The sequence below is a fragment of the Terrapene carolina genome, unplaced genomic scaffold, assembly GCF_002925995.2.
Source record: "Terrapene carolina triunguis isolate 2854851 unplaced genomic scaffold, T_m_triunguis-2.0 Scaffold69, whole genome shotgun sequence".
NCBI classification, from domain to species: domain Eukaryota; kingdom Metazoa; phylum Chordata; order Testudines; family Emydidae; genus Terrapene; species Terrapene triunguis.
In genome coordinates, this window is record NW_020664420.1 from 17937006 (window position 1) to 17955720 (window position 18715).

Below are 18715 nucleotides of genomic sequence, written 5' to 3' on the forward strand. Positions count from 1 at the left end.
AATACTTCTGTTAGTCTTAAAGGTGCCACAGGACCCTCTGTTGCTTTCTACAGATTCAGACTAACACGGCTACCCCTCTGATACATAAGGATATTATGTCAACAATTACATTTATTCACCAAACTTGTAATCTCATAAAAATGGTATCAGATTCATTTGAAAATACCTATTTTCCATAAAACAAATTGTACTGTGCTGTGCTGTCTACATATATGCAGTCCAAAGATTATGAGATTTCCTTTTTGGTGAAAATATTTTCTTTTCTTTGCAGGTGTTCCTTCTCCAGCACCTGTGGTTGAAGCCACTCCCATTCCTCTAACATCAGAGGAACTAAAGAAACAAGAATTAAAGCTTAAAATGAAACAGGAATATTTTAGTGCCCTTGAATATGAAGGTATGTAACTAGTTCAGTGGGCTACATTGTGGAAGTTGATCATCATTTCCAATTTAGATTTTTTTTTAATACTTGAAACTGTCTGCAAAGTTTTGTTGAAAGTTTGCTGAGTAAATGGGAGGTGTGGAGACGGGGCCGGCTCTAGGCACCAGCAAAACAAGCTGGTGCTTGGGGCGGCACATTTTTAGGGGTGGCATGGCCGGCGCCAAAATGCCGCCCCTAAAAATGTGCCCCGGCCGCCCTAGCTCACCTCCGCTGCTGCTGCCGCTCGCGCGCCATGGCGCGTGAAACAGCTGATTCCCGCGCCGCTACTCGCTTGAGAGCCTGGGAGGGAGGGGCTCTCAAACCTGGGAGGGAGGGGGAGATCCCGAGCGGCCGCGGCGCGCGAAACAGCTGTTTCGCGCGCCGCTGCTCCCTCTCCCCCTCCCTCCCTCCCTCCCAGGCTTGAGAGCCTGGGGGGAGGAGGCAGGGCTGGGGATTTGGGGAAGGGGCGGAGTTGAGGCGGGGCCAGGGGTGGAGTAATTAAAACGGGGGGAGGGGAGGCGGCCAAAATTGTTTTTGCTTTGGGCGGCAAAAATCCTAGAGCCGGCCCTAGAGCCGGCCCAGGGAGAAAAGGGGTCTGAAGAATTCTGGAAACTTAAAAAAATAGTATTAGACAATAATTTTTAAATAAATATATTCAAAATAGAAGAGAGAGGCTTAAAAGTATTTTCTCTTCTCTTTTCTGTCATCCTTCTACTATCAGCTGTTCATTGTAAGCGAACAAGTTAAATAATATTGACCTCAGCAGTTAACTAATATTCATGATCTTCTGGGTTGTTTCTGTTAGAGGGAGTCAGGTATTTGTTTGATGCAATCCTGTTTATTCACAAAGAATGTATAAAGTCCTGTTTTCCTGAATACAGTAGGAATGAAACAGCAGGAGACAGTCCCTTTTCTCACAGTGCCAAGCCTCTTTTCAGCTAGCACTCTACCCAAAAACTCTCTCTCTCAGCTTTTCTCAAGATAATGCTACAAGAGCTTTTCTGGCTGTCTCTGGGGCTTCCTTCCTGCCTCCTTTATGTGCTTCTGGCATGTTTCTGCGCATGCACACACACACACATATATGCAGAACTCCCTCAAACCATAATAAGCCTTCTGCATTTGCGTTCAGTCTCGAAGGAGAACCTCTCCAACCACCTGGCTCAACTCCCACATCAGCCTTGCAGGTGGCCTGTGTTTTGAGCAGTGGCCCCTACTGTTTCAGCTATCGGTTCTACAAAGGAGCTTCATTGCTTCTTACATTTATCCTGAACGAAGGGTGGCTGTTACACTCACAAGCGTCAACAATGTTTCACCCAATCTCAGCACAAAAATATTTTTTTAAATCAGATATTTGGAAGTAGGTAGGGGAATGTAATTAACTTTAAAGAGGTAAAGACCTGCCTTGCAAAACAGCCAAGGTATGTATCAAAGGAGAACTAAAACATACAGGACCACATTTTCATAATAGCTTAGTAACATAACTTGCAAATGCAGATACCACAGATACACCTGCAATTGTAATAACTGGAAGTGAAAATGACCAGTTAAGTGTCTAGATATGTCGAGATACGCAAGTCTGTAGGCGGTTACTGAGTTCTGAATTTTGATTTCTCACTGAATTTAGCAGTTGTGTGTATATGCCTTATTTTTAATTGTGTTCCTGGTCTGAGAGTATTTTCTGTTATTGGATTTTTTGAGAATTGTGTGATTCAATTTGATACTTACAGATTGTTATGTCATTGTCCCACTTGCAGACTGAGAGCAGCAGCTCCTGGAAAATGTGCAAAGAAGTTACAAAGAAGGCAGCACTTGGTTAAGCTGTACTGAAAAGCTTAGTGGATGTGCACTAAAAATCCTCTGAGGTGTTTTCAGTTGCTTATACCTTTTTATTTTTACAGTTTTCCCTCCCAAATCAAGCAGATCTCAGAGAAAAATGAGTTAATGCCAAGTTTAAAATTTCAAACATCAGCTGTTTTTGCTGAAAATAGGAAGCGTGTATTTTTTTTTTCATTTTCATTTAACTCAAAGATGACCTTGAAGGAATTTTGTTCAGACCTTCCAAATACATTCATTTTTGTGTAGAGACTGCCTAAGGAAAGTTTCAGCCCCAAAGACGATTGTTTTGGAAAGTTATTATTGGCATATGGGAATAAGATCTATAACAGAAACTGCTTTACAGTTTTACCTATTGAAGTTACTGTCAGCAGCAACTACGTTTTTTTGTTTGTTTAGAAAAACATTTTCTAGCAAGTAACATTAAATTTAATGAAAAATTGAGAGGGTAGATGAGGCAATATCTGTTATTGGACCAATTTCTGTTGGTGAAAGAGACAAGCATTTGAGCTACACAGAGCTCTTCTTCAGGTCTCAAAATAGAAAATTGAGTTGAACATTGGATGCCTACATGGAGCTTTCAAGATTTGAGATACTCTTAGTTCAGTGTTACTCTTTGGTCTTCTTTCTTTTTCTTCAGGTTTTTCATTCCTCTATTTATCTGTTTTATAGCTTTCTCTTTCTCACATTCCATACCCATTTTTAAGACATTTATCTTTTCCAAAGACCCTGTTTCTCTGTCTATTGCCTCCATTTTTAACTCTAAAATCTCAGTGACAACAAATTCTTTTAGTCTTTTTTCAGTCCTCCCATTTTGAAATGCCATTTTTTTCTAAGTTACATGGAATTTTTCACTCATAGATCTCTGTAGGCAAATAATATTTCTTCTTTGAGTGCTTGCTCATGTCCATTCCATTGTAGATGTGCGCACATCCACGTGCACAGTCGTTGGCGATTTTTGCCTTAGCGGAATCCATAGGGTTGGCTGTGGTGCTGTGCTCATGCACTGGTATATTAGGCACTGCCAACACTAGGCCCTCTCAGTTCCTTCTTGCCAGCAACTCCAACAGAGGGTTAGGAGGGTAGGTAATGGAATGGACACGAGCAACACATCTCAAAGAACAACAGTTACAACAAGGTAGGTAACTGTTTTTTCTTCTTCGAGTGCTTGCTCATGTCGATTCCATTCTAGGTGTGTGCGTGCCCAGGTGTACAGTCAACGGAGATTTTTGCCTTAGCAGTATCCGTAGGGTTGGCTGTGGCACCCCCTTGAGTGCCACGCTCATGCGCTGGTATATTAGGTGCTGCCGACCCTACGCCCTCTCAGTTCCTTCTTACCGCCCATGACCGTTGGTTGGAGCGCCTTGTCTTGCATCGCAAGAGCATTAGTTGTTCTTACAACCCATTGTTCTGTCTCCTTTTTTTTTAATTGATAGGTGCTTAGTTAGACCATTAAGTTAAGGATTAGAGTAGTAGTTTAGGAATTATAGTCCCAGCTGGGACTTTGCCTCGCAGCGGGGCATGCCCCGTTCCCCAGGCTTTAAGCCATGCTCATAGTGCAGCTGGCTGGTGTCCATTAGCGACCCCCACACTAGCTGTTTGAAGTGTTTGGGGGAGTTCCACAGAAAGGACAAGTGCAGGATCTGCAAAAACTTTCACCCTCGAATTCAAAAGGAGCGGGATATCCACTTGAGGGCCTCCTCATGGAGTCTGCGCTTCATCCTGCTTTGCAGCCCTCTCGATCGGACTCCATGCCCGGCACTTAGGCATCGGTGCACAACACACTGCTGACACTGGAATCTGCCTGGCACAGTTTGGGGGCTTTGGACAAAGGACCTGTGTTAGGCCATGTGCCCACCCCGGAGCTACTTGGGGGATACCACTGCGGTCAGACCTCCTAGCCCAGCCAGGGATCCACCTCCGGCTCCCGGGAGCGGCAGGGGGTCCCGGCCCCTAGTAGGGTCATGTGTGCCCAAAGCGGGCCTGGCGGCCAAAGAGGAAGTAGGTCGTCCGGCACCGCAGATGCCAAGCCAAGTGATGGACCCAGCTAAGGCCCTGGCATCTACGGACAAGGCAGTTTTGGGACTACCCTCTAAAAAGTGAAGTGTCCCCAGACCGCAGCCTTGAACCCCAGCACTGCATCTTCGGTCCCCGGTTAGAAGACACCGGTCCCTGACGCCAAAGTCTCCACGTACATGGCATGGGACACCTGAGTCATGACGCCAATCCCCATACCCACAGTACCATCAGGCCTCCCACCAGAGATCGCCATGGCGCAGATCACCATCACCTAGGCGGTCTCCCAGGCGTAGATTCTCGCCTTACTGCCTGTTGCGGGATCATTCCCAGTCACGGCACGGTCTGCAGCTCCCCGGTACTGCTCTTCGGGCAGGCACTGATCCTCACCGGGGTAAGGATCCTCTCCTTACTGGTCGCCGACAAGGGTCAGTCAACAGACGCAGGCATCTACAGCTCCGCCCTGGTCACCGGAAGGGCAATGGTCCAAGTCAGAAGGAGAGTTCAGCACCTCATCTATAAAAGGTGAATTACTACCGGCCCACGAGACCGGTGTGACTCCTGCGGCGGCAGCGCGGAGGCAGGGGCCGTGGCCTGTTCAGTGGCAGTACTGGAACATGTGGGGTGTACCTTTTATGCCGGTCCCATACTCCCACCATTCCTCTCAGGCTGCCTTGACGAGCTGCACCCGGCACAGTCGGTGCATGGTACTGAATCTGACATGGGGGCGACACAGTGGCCCCCGACGCCCAAGGAGCTGTCCCCAGATGAGCAAGGGGAAGCCGCCTCTCCCCCTGCAGTGCAGTCATCTTTGTTGTCTCCGGACAAAGCAGTGACAGGCCCCTCGCAACCGAGCAACCTCCCCCTGACAACTTCAAGGAGCACAAGGCCCTGCTCAAAAGGGTGGCTGCCAACCTGAACTTGGTGATCAAGGAGCTAGTGGAGGAGTCTGACGATCTCTTTAATGTCATACCCTCCTCCACTCCGGCCCAGGTCGTGTTGCCTGTCCACCCAGGGGTCCTAAAAATTGCTAAGTCTATGTGGCAGACCCCTGCTAGGCAGGTACAACTTCAACTTGTGGGACTCCATCAACAAGTTCAAGGAGGGCCTTCCACAAGACCGAGCCCTGGAGTTCGCCACCTTGGTGGAAGAGGGCAAAGTGGTGGCAAGAGGCGCCCTCCAGATGGCCTGGGATGCTACAGACTCGGCAGCCAGGGTAGTCGCCTCTGCGGTGGTCATGAGGTGCAGCTCCTGGTTACAGTCCTCTGAGCTGTCCCAGGAGATGCAGACTACACTCCAAGACCTTCCATTTGAGGGGGCAGGGCTCTTTTCAGAGCTGACCGATGGACGGCTCCAAAGCCTTAAAGACTCCCATGCCACCTTCCATTCCTTGGGCCTAAACACCCCATAGCAGGCTAGAAAGCTGTTCTGTCCCCCACCTCCTCTGTCGAGGTCATGGGGTGTCCCTCAGTCCAGCTCCTAAGAACGAAGGACAGAGACAAAGGATTTAAACAGCGTCACCCTTCATTTTCCTGTTCCTCTGTCCAGCCTGGTTCTTCCAGAGGCCAAGGAAGCCAGAACCAAGCATTTTGAGGATGCGCCCGAGGATGTTGTCCCAGTCACTTCCCAGGATCAATCTCCGTCCCCCGTCCGTCCCCCGTCCCCCCGCTCTCTTTCCTTATCCCTTCTGGTTGGCCTAGTCGTGGCTGACCTTGGACCGTTGGGTGCTCGACATAATATCTTCAGGCTACACTCTGAAGTTCGTGGCTGACCCTCCCTCCCACCTCACTTCTCCTTCCCTCTTCAAGGACCCTTCTCATAAGCAACTACTCATTCAAGAGGTCAAGAACCTCCTACATCCGGGGGCAGTAGAGGAGGTCCCTCCAGACTTGGAAGGGAAAGGGTTCTACTTCTGCTATTTCCTAATCCCCAAAGCAAAAGGGGGCCTCAGATCCAGAATGGACCTGCAACACCTCAACAAATCTCACAAGAAGTTGCAGTTTCGCATGGTTTCTCTGGCCTCCATTATTCCCTCCCTGGATCCGGGACACTGGTACGCTGCCGTTGATTTAAAGGATGTATATTCCAATCTTCCCAGGGCACAGGAGTTTCCTCTGCTTTGTGTTAGACCACCTCCATTTTAAATTCACGGTGCTGCCCTTCGGTCTCTCGTCAGCCCCAAGAGTGTTTACAAAGTGCATAGCGCCAGTGGCCACTTACCTGAGGCATTGAGGGGTGCAAATTTATCCGTACCTCAACGATAAAGGGCAAATCCCAGGATCAGGTGCAGCATCATCTCGATCTGGTTTGCTCCACCTGTCATGACCTGGGACTGTTAATAAATGAGAAAAAATTAATTCCAGTGCAAATTCATAGAGTTCATTGGAATGATCCTTAATTCTAATCAGGCCAGAGCCTTTCTCCCCGAGGCTCAGTTCCAAGCCATGGCGGATCTGATCTCGTGGATTCTAGCCCACCCTCTCACCACCGCTCTCACGTGCCTGCGATTGTTAGGCCACATGGCAGCCAGCACTGACGTGGTCTGGCACTCACGGCTCCACCTCAGGCCCCTGCAGGAATGGCTGGCATCGGTCTACGTACCCAACAGACACAGCATGGGCCGTGTGGTCAGGGTCCTGGACCATGTACTGTCATCACTCATATGGTGGCAGAATCCTGCACCAATGTTGGAGGGAGTTCCTTTCGCGGCTCCATCCCCATCAGTGAACCTCGTCTCTGATGCCTTGAACCTGGGGTGGGGAGCCCATCTGGGCAATCTCAGCATGCAATGTCACTGGTCGAGTCACGATCGCTCCCTACATATCAACGTGAGAGATTTCAGAGCAGTTCGCCTGTCCTGTCAAGCCTTCCTACCTCACATAGAAAGCACAATACAGCAGCTATATTATATCAACAAGCAAGGCAGAGCCACATTGTCTGCCCTTTGCCAAGAAGCCCTCAGGCTCTGGGATTTCTGTGTACAACACAACATTCATCTCATAGCCACACACCGCCCCGGGGCCAGGAACACTTTGGCAGATTGCCTCAGCAGGACCTTCTCATCTCGCCGCGAGTGGTCCCTCCATCTGGAAGTGGTCAGCATCATCTTCCAGCGGTGGGGATCTCCCCGAGTGGACCTGTCCACGTCCAGGCAGAACAGAAAATACTACCTTTTCTGCTCGATTTGGGGGATTGATCGAGGTTCCCTGTCGGACACTTTTCTGCTCCTGTGGTCGGGGGCTCTGTTGTATGCCTTCCCTCCGGTGCTATTAATTCACAAGGTCCTCATGAAGATCAAGCTGGACAGAGCAAAGGTGATCCTCATAGCGCTGGCTTGGCCGCACCAGCACAAGTTCAGCATGCTGCTGGATCTCTTGGTGGCTGCTCCGTTACAGCTACCGCTCAGGCTGGATCTGCTGTCCCTAAACTGTGGCAGAATTATTATTCTGCATCCGAACCTGGTGGCGCTGCATCTGACAGCTTGGCTGCTGCACGGTTAAATGTGGAGGAGCAGGAGTGCCCAGCTGGTGTCCAACAGGTCCTGTTGGGCATCAGAAAGCTCTCCACCAGAGCAACCTACCTGGCCAAATGGAAGCGGTTTGCTTGTTGAACCTTGGATAAAGGCATTTGGCCCTAGCGGGCCTCGCTGCAGTTAATCTTGGACTACCTTCTGTATCTCGAGCTCCAAGGCCTGTCCCAATCATCTGTCAAGGTCCACTTCACCGCTATCTTTGCCTTCCATCTGCCGCTCGAGGGTAGGGTCGGTTTTCACCCAGGACATGACTGCCAGGTTCCTCAAGGGCCTCAAGCACTTCTACCCATATGTCAGGGACCCCGTTCCTCCATGGGACCTGAATCTTTTCTTGTCATGGCTCATGGCACCGCACTTTGAGCCTCTGGCTTCCTGCTCTCTCCTCCTTTCCTGGAAGGACATCTACCTGCCAGGTCTCTGAGATTAGGGCGCTTACTTCGGAACCGCCCTATACGGTCTTTTACAAAGATAAGGTCCAGCTGCGGCCACATCCAGCTTTCCTGCCCAGGTGGTCTGACAGTTTCATACGGGCCAGGACATTTACTTACCTGTCTTTTTTCCAAAGCCACATAAGTCGGAGGAGGAGGAGTTTAAGTTGCATTCCCTAGACGTCAGGAGGGCACTAGCCTTCTACATTGAAAGGACCAAGTCATTCCACAAGTCAACGCAATTGTTCATCTTGGTGGCCAACAGGATGAAAGGTCGTCCAGTGTCCGGTCAAATAATTTCTTTTTGCATCATTTGCTGCTCCTACGATGAGGCAAAGGTGCCTTCTCTGACGATTGTAACTGCCCATACAACCAGGGCACAAGCCTCTTTGTCAGCTTTTCTAGCCCAAGTGCCTATCCAGGACATCTGTAGGGTAGCCACCTGGTCGTCCATCCACACATTCACGTCCTATTATGCACTTACCCAGCAGGCTTGGATAGAGCAGTGCAGCAAGCTGCTAGACTGTGAGCCCACCTCCAAGGATACCGCTTGTGAGTCACCTAGAATGGAATCGATATGAGCAAGCACTCGAAGAAGAAAAAACGGTTACCTACCTTTTTGTAACTGTTATTCTTTGAGATGTGTTGCTCATGTCCATTCCATTACCCGTCCTCCTGCCCCTCTGTCGGAGTTGCTGTCAAGAAGGAACTGAGAGGGCGTAGGGATACTGCTATGGATACCGCTAAGGCAAAAAACTCTGACTGTGTACGTGGGTGCGCACACACCTAGAATAGAATGGACATAAGCAACACATCTCGAAGAACAACAGTTACGAGAAGGTAGGTAACCGTTTTTTCCTCGCACTAAAACAACCAATTTTCACAAAGAGGGAATTGTAATAATAAATATGGATTTGTGAGATACAAAACAGCTAGGCTTGGAAGGCCCGATCCAAAGCCCTGTAAAGTCAGTGATTTCAATGAGCTTTGGGTCAGGAACAAAAGAACAAACATTAGTTATGGTTCCCATAAAATTTGTATCATTTGAGATTTGCTTTTTTCCCCTTTTTGAAAAATCTGAGCAAGGAATGGTCTCTCTCTGAAAAGATTTCATTTTTTTAAATTACCTAAATATTATTGATATAATTTTTAAATAAAAGGAACACTTCCTCTGTAGAACATCTACATTTTATGTTCAAGTTCTAAAGGAAATGTTTTGAAATCATCCCCAGCAGACTATCTGGCTTTTTCACCATTGAGTTTCTAAATCTAACACTTTTGTCAGAGGGTACTGTCTGAATTAATGTCTTCTTATCACCTCTTCCTTCGACATCAGTTTGGTTAACTTTGCTATATCCTTGTGATATGCACGTTCTGATATCAACAGTAGGTATATTTTGTAAAACAAATTCTGAGTGAATTAAAAAAATATATAAATAATATATGAACACAGGAAACCTAAATAGGTATTTTGATGCCTGAGTGCAAGTTTCGGTGCTTAACTTTAGATGTCTAAGTAAGCTTGAAAATAGACTTCAGATTGTATAAATAAATTATTATTATGAAATGACTGTTTCAACAGAGGAAGCTGCAAAATCTCGACTACAGCTGATAAAGACAAAGGTATTAACATTTGTTGAAGAACTAGTCATGAAAGCGGAAGAAACTTACAAATATATGGAAAAGTGGCTTGGCGCCAGGTTCCTTGCAGAAATGTCCAGGTAATATATGGCTAATTTTTAAATAGACCAGGTATTTTAGTAGAATAGAAAAGTTATTGTTCAGACAGGTGACCTAATCAAATAATTTGTAAAAATGTACAAAAATTAATCATTTTGTTTGCTAATTTTACTCTCCGGATTTGGGACTTGATCTTGCCTTATGATATATGCCTTAGTGCTGCATACATTGGAAAGTTAAAAAGTGTAGTCAGCAATATTGTACACAACTGTTCAGTCTTATTTTTTTCTTAGGAAATACAGTTACAGTTATGAGCACTAGTAGAGAACCTGAAATTTTGTTCATAGGAAGCAACAATATCAAGTAGTGGCTCCTGCCACCTTGGAATTTTGGGATCTTGTTTGCTGTGCTTCTGCCATTCCAGAATCCTCCACCTTTTGTTAAACCCACTGTGTATAGCAGTTGACAGAAGTTATTTTAAAGATCATAAGAACATGAGGGCCTGCTTTGTGACACAAATTAGTCTCCAGTGCCCAAGAAGTGTGTAGATTTGGGCCTAATCATGACTCCCTGACTTTCATGTAGAGGGGATCTTCTGTGTGCAGGTCAGACTCTTCCCACTGTAATATCCAAGTACTTATGCCTCCACAGCAGTATTACTCCTTTCCCTGCAGAATGTGCTCCATAGATCCAGCAGTCCATGCAGGGGCACATGACAGGGCGACAGGCTGAAGTAGGTGGACAGGGTGAGGTCAGGCAAATACACATCACCTCTTTTGCCCTATGGAGTTCTGAAAATCTCAACCTGTACTATCTTTCCATCGGGTTTTCTCTATGGCTGGGATTCCACTTTAAATGGACTTCCCTCAGCAGTCACAAATAGAGCATGCTGCCAGGATGTAGTGAGAAATAACTAGCTTGGTCATAGAGCCGCATGTTGACCCCCCTTCCCATGATCCACACAGAGGATTTGTGGTCCTTAACAGAGAAAATCTCCCATTGATGAAATATTTCAGAATTTGACTCAAAGTTACTACTATCTTACATTTTAAAGTAATAATTGCTTCCTGCATTTCAATTTTTAGTGTTGACAAATTAACTGAGATTGCACGCCACCACGTTGAATGTTCTACGAGAATCCAATATGAATTGGTTTTAGATGAGACAGACTTCTTCATAAGCAATGATGTAAAAGTAATTCCAGATCCTATCCCTCCACCACGGCCTCCACCTGTAGAGACATCTGTAAATGGTACCCTAACTATTTCACAACTTAGCACACTCCATAAGCAATTTCTACAGGTGGCACCTAAAGGTAGGAAAAAATATTCTTACACATTCATAAGAGAATTAGTTACCTAAGCAAGATTTAAAATAACTGTTAGGAGCTACTAAACCATTTTTGATACTTAGCCAACAGCATTACGTACACTAATTTATGCTAGTAAGTAGAGATGCTACTACTGTTATTAAGAGCAAAGTCAGAATGCTGGTATCCAGCATTTAAGTGATCTGTAAGAGTCTTTGATCTGAGTTCCTCTATACTCAAATCTAAAGTAACTCTTTGGAACTATCAATATGCTGTGTGTGCTTTTAAAAGTGGTGTCCATCTTGCTTAACTCAGAAATTCTTAAAATTCATAAGGTAAGAATCATTTTCAAATACAAGTTTTTAATTAAATGAATACTTTTGAGTTCAGTGCAGATGGCAGCCATGTTATTAAAAACGACATCATTTATGACATTGGTGCCTTTTTAGCCAAAAGGCAACAAAGCATTGGTTGAAATATCTTGAGCTTGCAACACCTCTAGAATGCCTCTTGTCAATATACAGCAACCATTCCATTAATTTACAAGTAGTAGGTCAGATATGTTTCTTTTTTTCCTGCAACACTTGGAGATGAAGCTTTTAGCTCCGTTGTGGTTCAGTTACTAGATTCAACAATAGTTTATCCCGCAAACAGCTTAACTGTAGAGCCAACCAACAATTTCATGCAATCAGTGACCCTACAGCAGTCTCTTTACTTAATATAAACACATCTTCGAAATGTGGGAACTCTGGGTAAAAGATTTTAAACTAGTTTCCAGCATGATCTAATACTGGTTTTAGAATTATGCAAAATAATTTGTGTTTAAAAATTAAACCTTTTATTTAAATATATATTTTTCCCAGTTAGTTACATCAATATGAAATGAAATGGAAAATAGTTCACAATCATTTACACAAGGATTCATTACTGACAGTGTCACAAATTATCATCTTTTGTAACAAATGACCGCTACCACCGGTCCGGAGTGCTGGAACAATTTGTATACTGGGGGTGCTGAGAGCTATTGAACCAAACTGTAAACTCTATGTGATAGGAACCACTTCAAACTAGGGGGTACAGCAGAACCCCCAGCACCCTTAGTTCCAGCACCTGTGCTGCCAGTACAGTCAGAAATATCTTGTGTAGTTAAACATCATAATCAAATCCACCCAGTGTAATGCATTAAAGCTCACGAAGGCCCACTAAAGATGAATTTAGTCCTTTAGGTTGAAATACATTTCACTGTATATTTACGGAGAAAAAGTGAGCTCACCTTTTGAACTTGAAAACTTTTGGCTGAGAAACATGTTTACAGTTTTCCTTTAAAGAGATGTCTATCTTTCTGTCTTGTGAATGTGAGAGAGAGCATTCCAAACTGCTCTGCAGCAAATAAAATAACAGATAGTATAATGCATATAACTAATTATAAGAAGCAGGGAATATCTTATATTTGCATTCATTCATAGAGTTCCATAGGAGTAAAGCAGACTTCACAGACATCAAACATGGCTGGTCACGCCCTCAAGGAGCTTTTGTTTTAGATTTATTTACTAGATATATAAGACTATAAAATATGTCTAACACAGACTTTAACACCCTTGACATTTCTATATAGTTAAATGCAGCAATAATTTCCATCATATATTGATGACAACCAGTTAAATCTTGTAGCAAAAAAAAAAATGTAGACTATCTCACCTTCCTCCAATGTTTCCCCTTAAATAGCATCCCCCTCCAGTAAAAGAAAGGTTAACAGACTCAAGCTATTCTGGACCAAGTGGGGAGCAAGTTCCAAAGTCAAGGGGCCCTCATTGAGAATGCCCTACCAGCAGTCCCCTCTCTTTTAAAGCCAAAGGGACACCAGTTCAAGAGCCTCCACTGATCTCTGCAATGACAGTATAACACAGGAATAGAGCTGATCTCTGAAGTAGGCAGGTCGCGGCCATATGGGCTTTGTTGTTGTTGTTTTATGTTATTGGTATTATGATAATGATAATGCTAGTGGCCAGGAACCCACAGGATCAAAAATAACTCGTTAAACTCTACCTAGAAACCTACAGGTACCCAGTGAAGATAACAAGTATTGGTGTAATGTCCTGATAGATATATATCTTCCTTAACAAATGGGCTGCTGCATTCTGCACTTTGTTCAGCATTTGAATGGATTTAAGATGTAGCCCCACGAAGAGCACATTGCAGTAATTTATTTCTGTAGTGACAAAGGCATGACTCATGGTAATAACATACATATCTTCCCCCTCCCCTGCCTCCCAAAATAAATCAATAAATCTCAACCTCCTGGCCAGACACAAATCAAAGAGTACAGTCTGGTTCCTGTTGAAATGTGATCATCCTACAGTAATTAGGAATCTAACTAGATACTCCATTTGCAATTGTGAGTGAGAAGTGAGAGACAGACACCTTAATCAGAGAAGCAGATATAATCCTCACCATATCTTCCGATTGGTTTCCCCAGCCAATCAACACATCTAGATTGAGCTTTAGCGAGCTCACTTTCAATACAGCCAAACACTGGAAAAGGTACTTTACTGTACTATCTGGGGCAGAAGGAACAGAAATAATAGATTGGAATCATCTGTCTGTTGAAAGCAATGCAGCTCGTGCTATCTCACTCACCCTCCTAAAAATCCTATATAAATGTTGAACAAGAAGGAACCCTGCAGTTAGCACTTTCATGGAGAAATGGCAATTGCCAAACATTACTTTCTGGGAACTTTGAGAAAAAGATTGAGGACAACCCTGTCCCTTCCCCTATGGTCCATATATATGGCCCATAGCAACTTTATATCTAAAGATAGCAGCATGCACAGCCTTTATTCACTGATAGGATGAAGTCGTCAATCAATGCGATCAACATAATCTCTGTCCCGTAACCTAGTCGGTACCCCAGTTGAGAAGAATCAAGGAAATCTGAGCTATTTAGGTAATTTTAACCATGAAGAGAAGATTAGGTACAGGACTATAGTTAACCAGATAAATCAACATCAATTTTTGGCATCTTGAACAAAAACCTTATCAATTGTTTTTTAAGAAAGCCGGCAGCATATTCTTAAGAGAGGTACTGACAGTCTGCATTATCACTGGATTCAGAACCTCCCCAGTTTTCAGGAAGGACATGAATCCAGAACTGAGGTTGATCCCCCTCCAGTACTTCACAGAGCACCACTGGCTGAAACAGATGGCAGCATTTGTCCCCCAAACAGTTGCCCTGCTTTCACAGAAGCAGACAGTTTGGTCAGAATCAAAGTGTCTCCACAAAGTAAAAGGGAGTTTCCTCACAAACCAAACTAAAGTCATCCTCTAAGTGGAGTCAGTTGGATTGTCCAAGTTATCAGTCATCTGAAAAAAGTCTGTGGAACAAGATTTTGGGGATGGGATGGTAGAAGAAAAAATCTTTTTCTTTGTCTCCTGCACAGCCACAGTATAACAGCTTTAAAAACCCCACTGAAAACAATAATAGAGTAGTCTGTTGGAAGAACAGTCCTCTCCTTCAGAGTGCTCTTGTTCCATCAAGAGCAGACCATCAAAACAGTTCCCATGCCCTAATGAAAAAAGTATGCTGCAATCTTTTATTTCTGCAGGAGGTATTGGTCCAAAGACATAGGTAATATATCCAGCCAACCCACCTCCAATCCTTATCCAAACACTAGCTCAAGATTGTGGTCAGCCATGGCTCTCATGGAGGCCTGAATTTATTCAGATGAATAATCATCAGAATAGATGTTTAAATGGCTGATCATGAACAGTCCAGGCGAATCTAACACTACAACAGCAGGGACTCAGATAGGAACACTGGTGTGATCTGTATGCCAAGATTAGTACCATCTTTTATCTGGGCTGTCGCACATAAGATGGACATATTGTATTCAATCCATTTTTGGTGAAAGACCTATGCAGTAGATTGGATACAAACAGCACAGACTCGCCACCTCCTCAGCAATCCTCTTCAGTTCCTACTGTACAAAACAGCCAAATGAGACCAACTGCACCAATACAGGTCCAGCAGTATTGTCCAGCCAGGTTTTGGTAATGTGCAAAGTTGGGAACCTCATTCTTACTTACATCATGGATGGTGGAAACTTTATTGACCAAATAAGCTAACGCACATCAGCGTGAGCCAATGACTTCAGTTCTTGTCTGCTGATATGCCATTCACCAGAGAGATGACAACATTGGGATCAAAACTATTTGGTCTTAGTTTATATCCATATTAGTAGTAGTATTTGTAGTATGATAATGTCCTCTAAGCACTAAACACATATGAGTATAAAAATAGATTATCCCTATCCCAAAAAGCTTACGTTCAATGTATATGGCAAGAAACAACAGGTGGATAAAACCAACAGACAAGGGAGGATAATATGACAATAAGACAGTTATGATTTGTATAATACAGAGTGATCACAGCACTCTTCTTTAATTTCTCCCTCTCCTGTCTCTTCTTGTCTTTTAGCACAAGAATCTAGGCTCCCTAGTCATTGAGGCCAATCACACTCATCCAGGCCACCAACAACCCCTAAACTTTTAGAGCTCTCATTGTCCCAACCAAATAATAATAATAAAGAATAATAATTATAGTGCCTAATCCTTCAATCCTAACTCATGTGAGTAGTCCTCAGATTACTTGTGATACTAAAGTCACCAGACTACTTATGAGTATGGGCTATAGGATTAGGCATTAATATAGATACTTACAGATATATAGTACCTACAAATATTAATCCTAATACCTCTATGACATATGTACTATTCCCCACCATTAGAGCGGTTAAGTGGCAAGGCCGCACATTTGGATAAAATTAAAAGAACAAGTCTTCTATAGCAGCAGTTCTCAAACTGTGGGTCGGAAACCCAAAGTGGGTTGTGGCCCCATTTTAATGGGGTTGCCAGGGCTGGCTTAGACTTGCTGTGGCCAGGGGCCGAAGCCAAAGCCTAAGCCCCACTGTCTGGGGCCGAAGCCTGAGGGGTTCAGCTTTGGGCAGTGGGGCTGAAATTACAGGCCCCCTGCCTGGGGCTGAAGCCCTTGGGCTTCGGCTTTGCCCCTTCCCTCCCCCAGGCAGTGGGGCTTTGGCCCCCCCACCCGGGTGTCAGGACTCAGGTGGGCTCAGGCTTCGGTCCCCACTCCTGGGGTCAAGTAGTATTTTTTTTTTGTCAGAAGGGGATTGTGGTGCAGTGAACCCCTGTTCTATAGCATGTAAATAACAAAAATCCTAAAATTGATCTGAAGCCTCATCAGAATCCAGGCAAAGGATTTAAGAATCAGAGTACCAAGTTGACTGGGTATAACATTACTGTGATTATATATAGCAGAATTTTGAATTAAATGCAGTCTCTCAATTAACTTCTCTGGAAAACCAGAGAAGAGAGGAAAAAACAGGAGAAAGAATTAATTTTGGAAGAAACAGAGATGTAAAGTGCCTTTTCACATGAAATTTGGATGGAAAATATTTTTGAAATGAGAAAAGGCTGTCTTGGTGATATATTTAATAGATTGACAAAATCAGAGGAGAAAAGGCAAATCCAATATATTTTAACAATAGGGTGAGGACATAAAATTCAATCATATCAAAAATCAAATTTTAAATAGTTTTATGTTTCCTAGGACTGTAAAGTATTAAAGAGCTGCTGGTGCTTCACAGACAACTTTGTTCTGTCCTTCACCCTTGGTTCTCTATGGAGACACCTTACTAACAACTCTGAGCATCGATGGAGAAAAAAACAGATTTGTACTGGACCTAGATATATGCTGGTGCAATCTCTCACTTAACAAGGAAACCTAAGAAACATTTTTATGTTAGTGTCATTGTATTAATTTGAGGTGAATTTTCAGTGTTTGTTGGGTCCATAAAGTCTTTTGATCTGTTTTCTTATGGTAATTTAATGTATACCCCAATGAATGTGCTGTATTGTTCTCTAGTAAGGGTGTCCCTGTTCTGTAATAGATGACCCAGGACAGATCTGAAATTGAGCCACTAATTCCCAGTCAACATTTTTCTCTTCTTTTTTTCCCCAGTCTCTTTGGATATAGTCTATCTTGTCAGCAAAATCCAACTGTCTATTTGTTTGTGTGAGCCAATCTCCTTTGATTTTCTTCAGCAGCACCTTCTTATGACTGGATTAATTTCCAAAAATTTGCTTTCTGGAACTTATTAATATTTTACTAAATGTGCCCTAATGAATCCTATTTTGAATTCACCTGCATTTGCATTTCCAAATTAACTAAAATAAATTCTGTCCCAATTCTTTTCTTCTATTTATAATTGATATGCTTGAGCATGTTTGTAGATTCTGCCATTTCTTCCTAATCATGACCTGTATGAACCATATCAGTCCAATTTGTAGAGCTAGCCATTCAACTGAAACAACCATGAATCAAGTCTTTATTTACTTCTCTATTCTAAATCCAAAAATCATTAAGAATACCTGTAAATTTAGACACAGTGAAAAATAGACAATTTAGACCTGAGCGGCTCTCCGGCATTCAGGGCAGGTACAGTTTGAAGGTTATCTTTCTAATCAATCATGATAGATTATTTGTAGTAAGAATTTATCCCAAGCCTTATTATTTCAATATTTACCAAATATAAGACAGCCAGTGGCCACCATCTTCTTATCACTATTTGCGTCAAAAACTGCAGATACTGTAAGCCTGTCATCAGTTAAATTTTGTTGCATCATTGGATTTGAAATAGCTAAATTTAAGACTGCATTTAATTCAATTGAAAGTCTGTCCTTCAGTGGGAGTTTTGCCTGAGTAAGGAATTCAGAACTGGGCCCATGATTTCAAATATCTTCTATACTGTATACTAAAAGGTGTTCATATTTATGTCCATTTCCCAGCACTTTTTTGAGTACAAATCAAGATCTTTAGAACAGTAAACCTATTTAGCTGCAATTTGATGTTAAATATGAGTGGGAGCTCTAGTTTTGTTTGTAGGGATAGGTAATCAGACCTCCATTACTAGTGGTTCTTTTGATTCTTATTTATCATTTACCTCTCTAGTTAGATCTCTTACTTAATCATGTAGGTTTCATTCTTTTAATATTTCAAAAATCTGTCTGCACAGCTTAAAATCTTCGCTTGTACATAATTACCTTATATCTAGAAGAATCCAAAAGAGCTTTACGTACGTGTTTGTGCCTACAAATATATTATATGTATCTATTTAGGGCTTAAGATACTCATCAGCAAGGTATACGAAAAACCTGTCGTCCCCCCCACTGTACACACATGAATATGCACACACACAATTACTTCACTCATTTGCCCACTATTTAAATACCACTGCCTCTGATGATGAACATAGCCAGCCCTTAGCAACATCAAGAGCTGATCAGAAATTATTGAAACTTGGTTTCAAATACAAAAGGGGTAGGGGGACTTTCATTAAACATTTTCCCTATTTTTCAACCAGATCTGATGATTCTTATTGTTGCTGGCACAGAGGTGCCCGAGGCAAAGCAACAGCGGTTCGTGG

At 43.5% G+C, this 18715-nt stretch overlaps 1 protein-coding gene across 1 annotated transcript in view; it reads left to right on the plus strand.

Moving 5' to 3' along the window:
- SPEF2 (sperm flagellar 2) overlaps positions 1-18715 on the plus strand; it is a 101601-nt gene that overhangs the window by 69101 nt on the left and 13785 nt on the right. The window contains exons 28-30 of the mRNA XM_026649252.1: positions 272-394; positions 9810-9948; positions 10993-11222. Of these exons, the coding sequence (XP_026505037.1) occupies positions 272-394; positions 9810-9948; positions 10993-11222 (492 nt within the window). The remainder of the gene's footprint in view (positions 1-271; positions 395-9809; positions 9949-10992; positions 11223-18715) is intronic.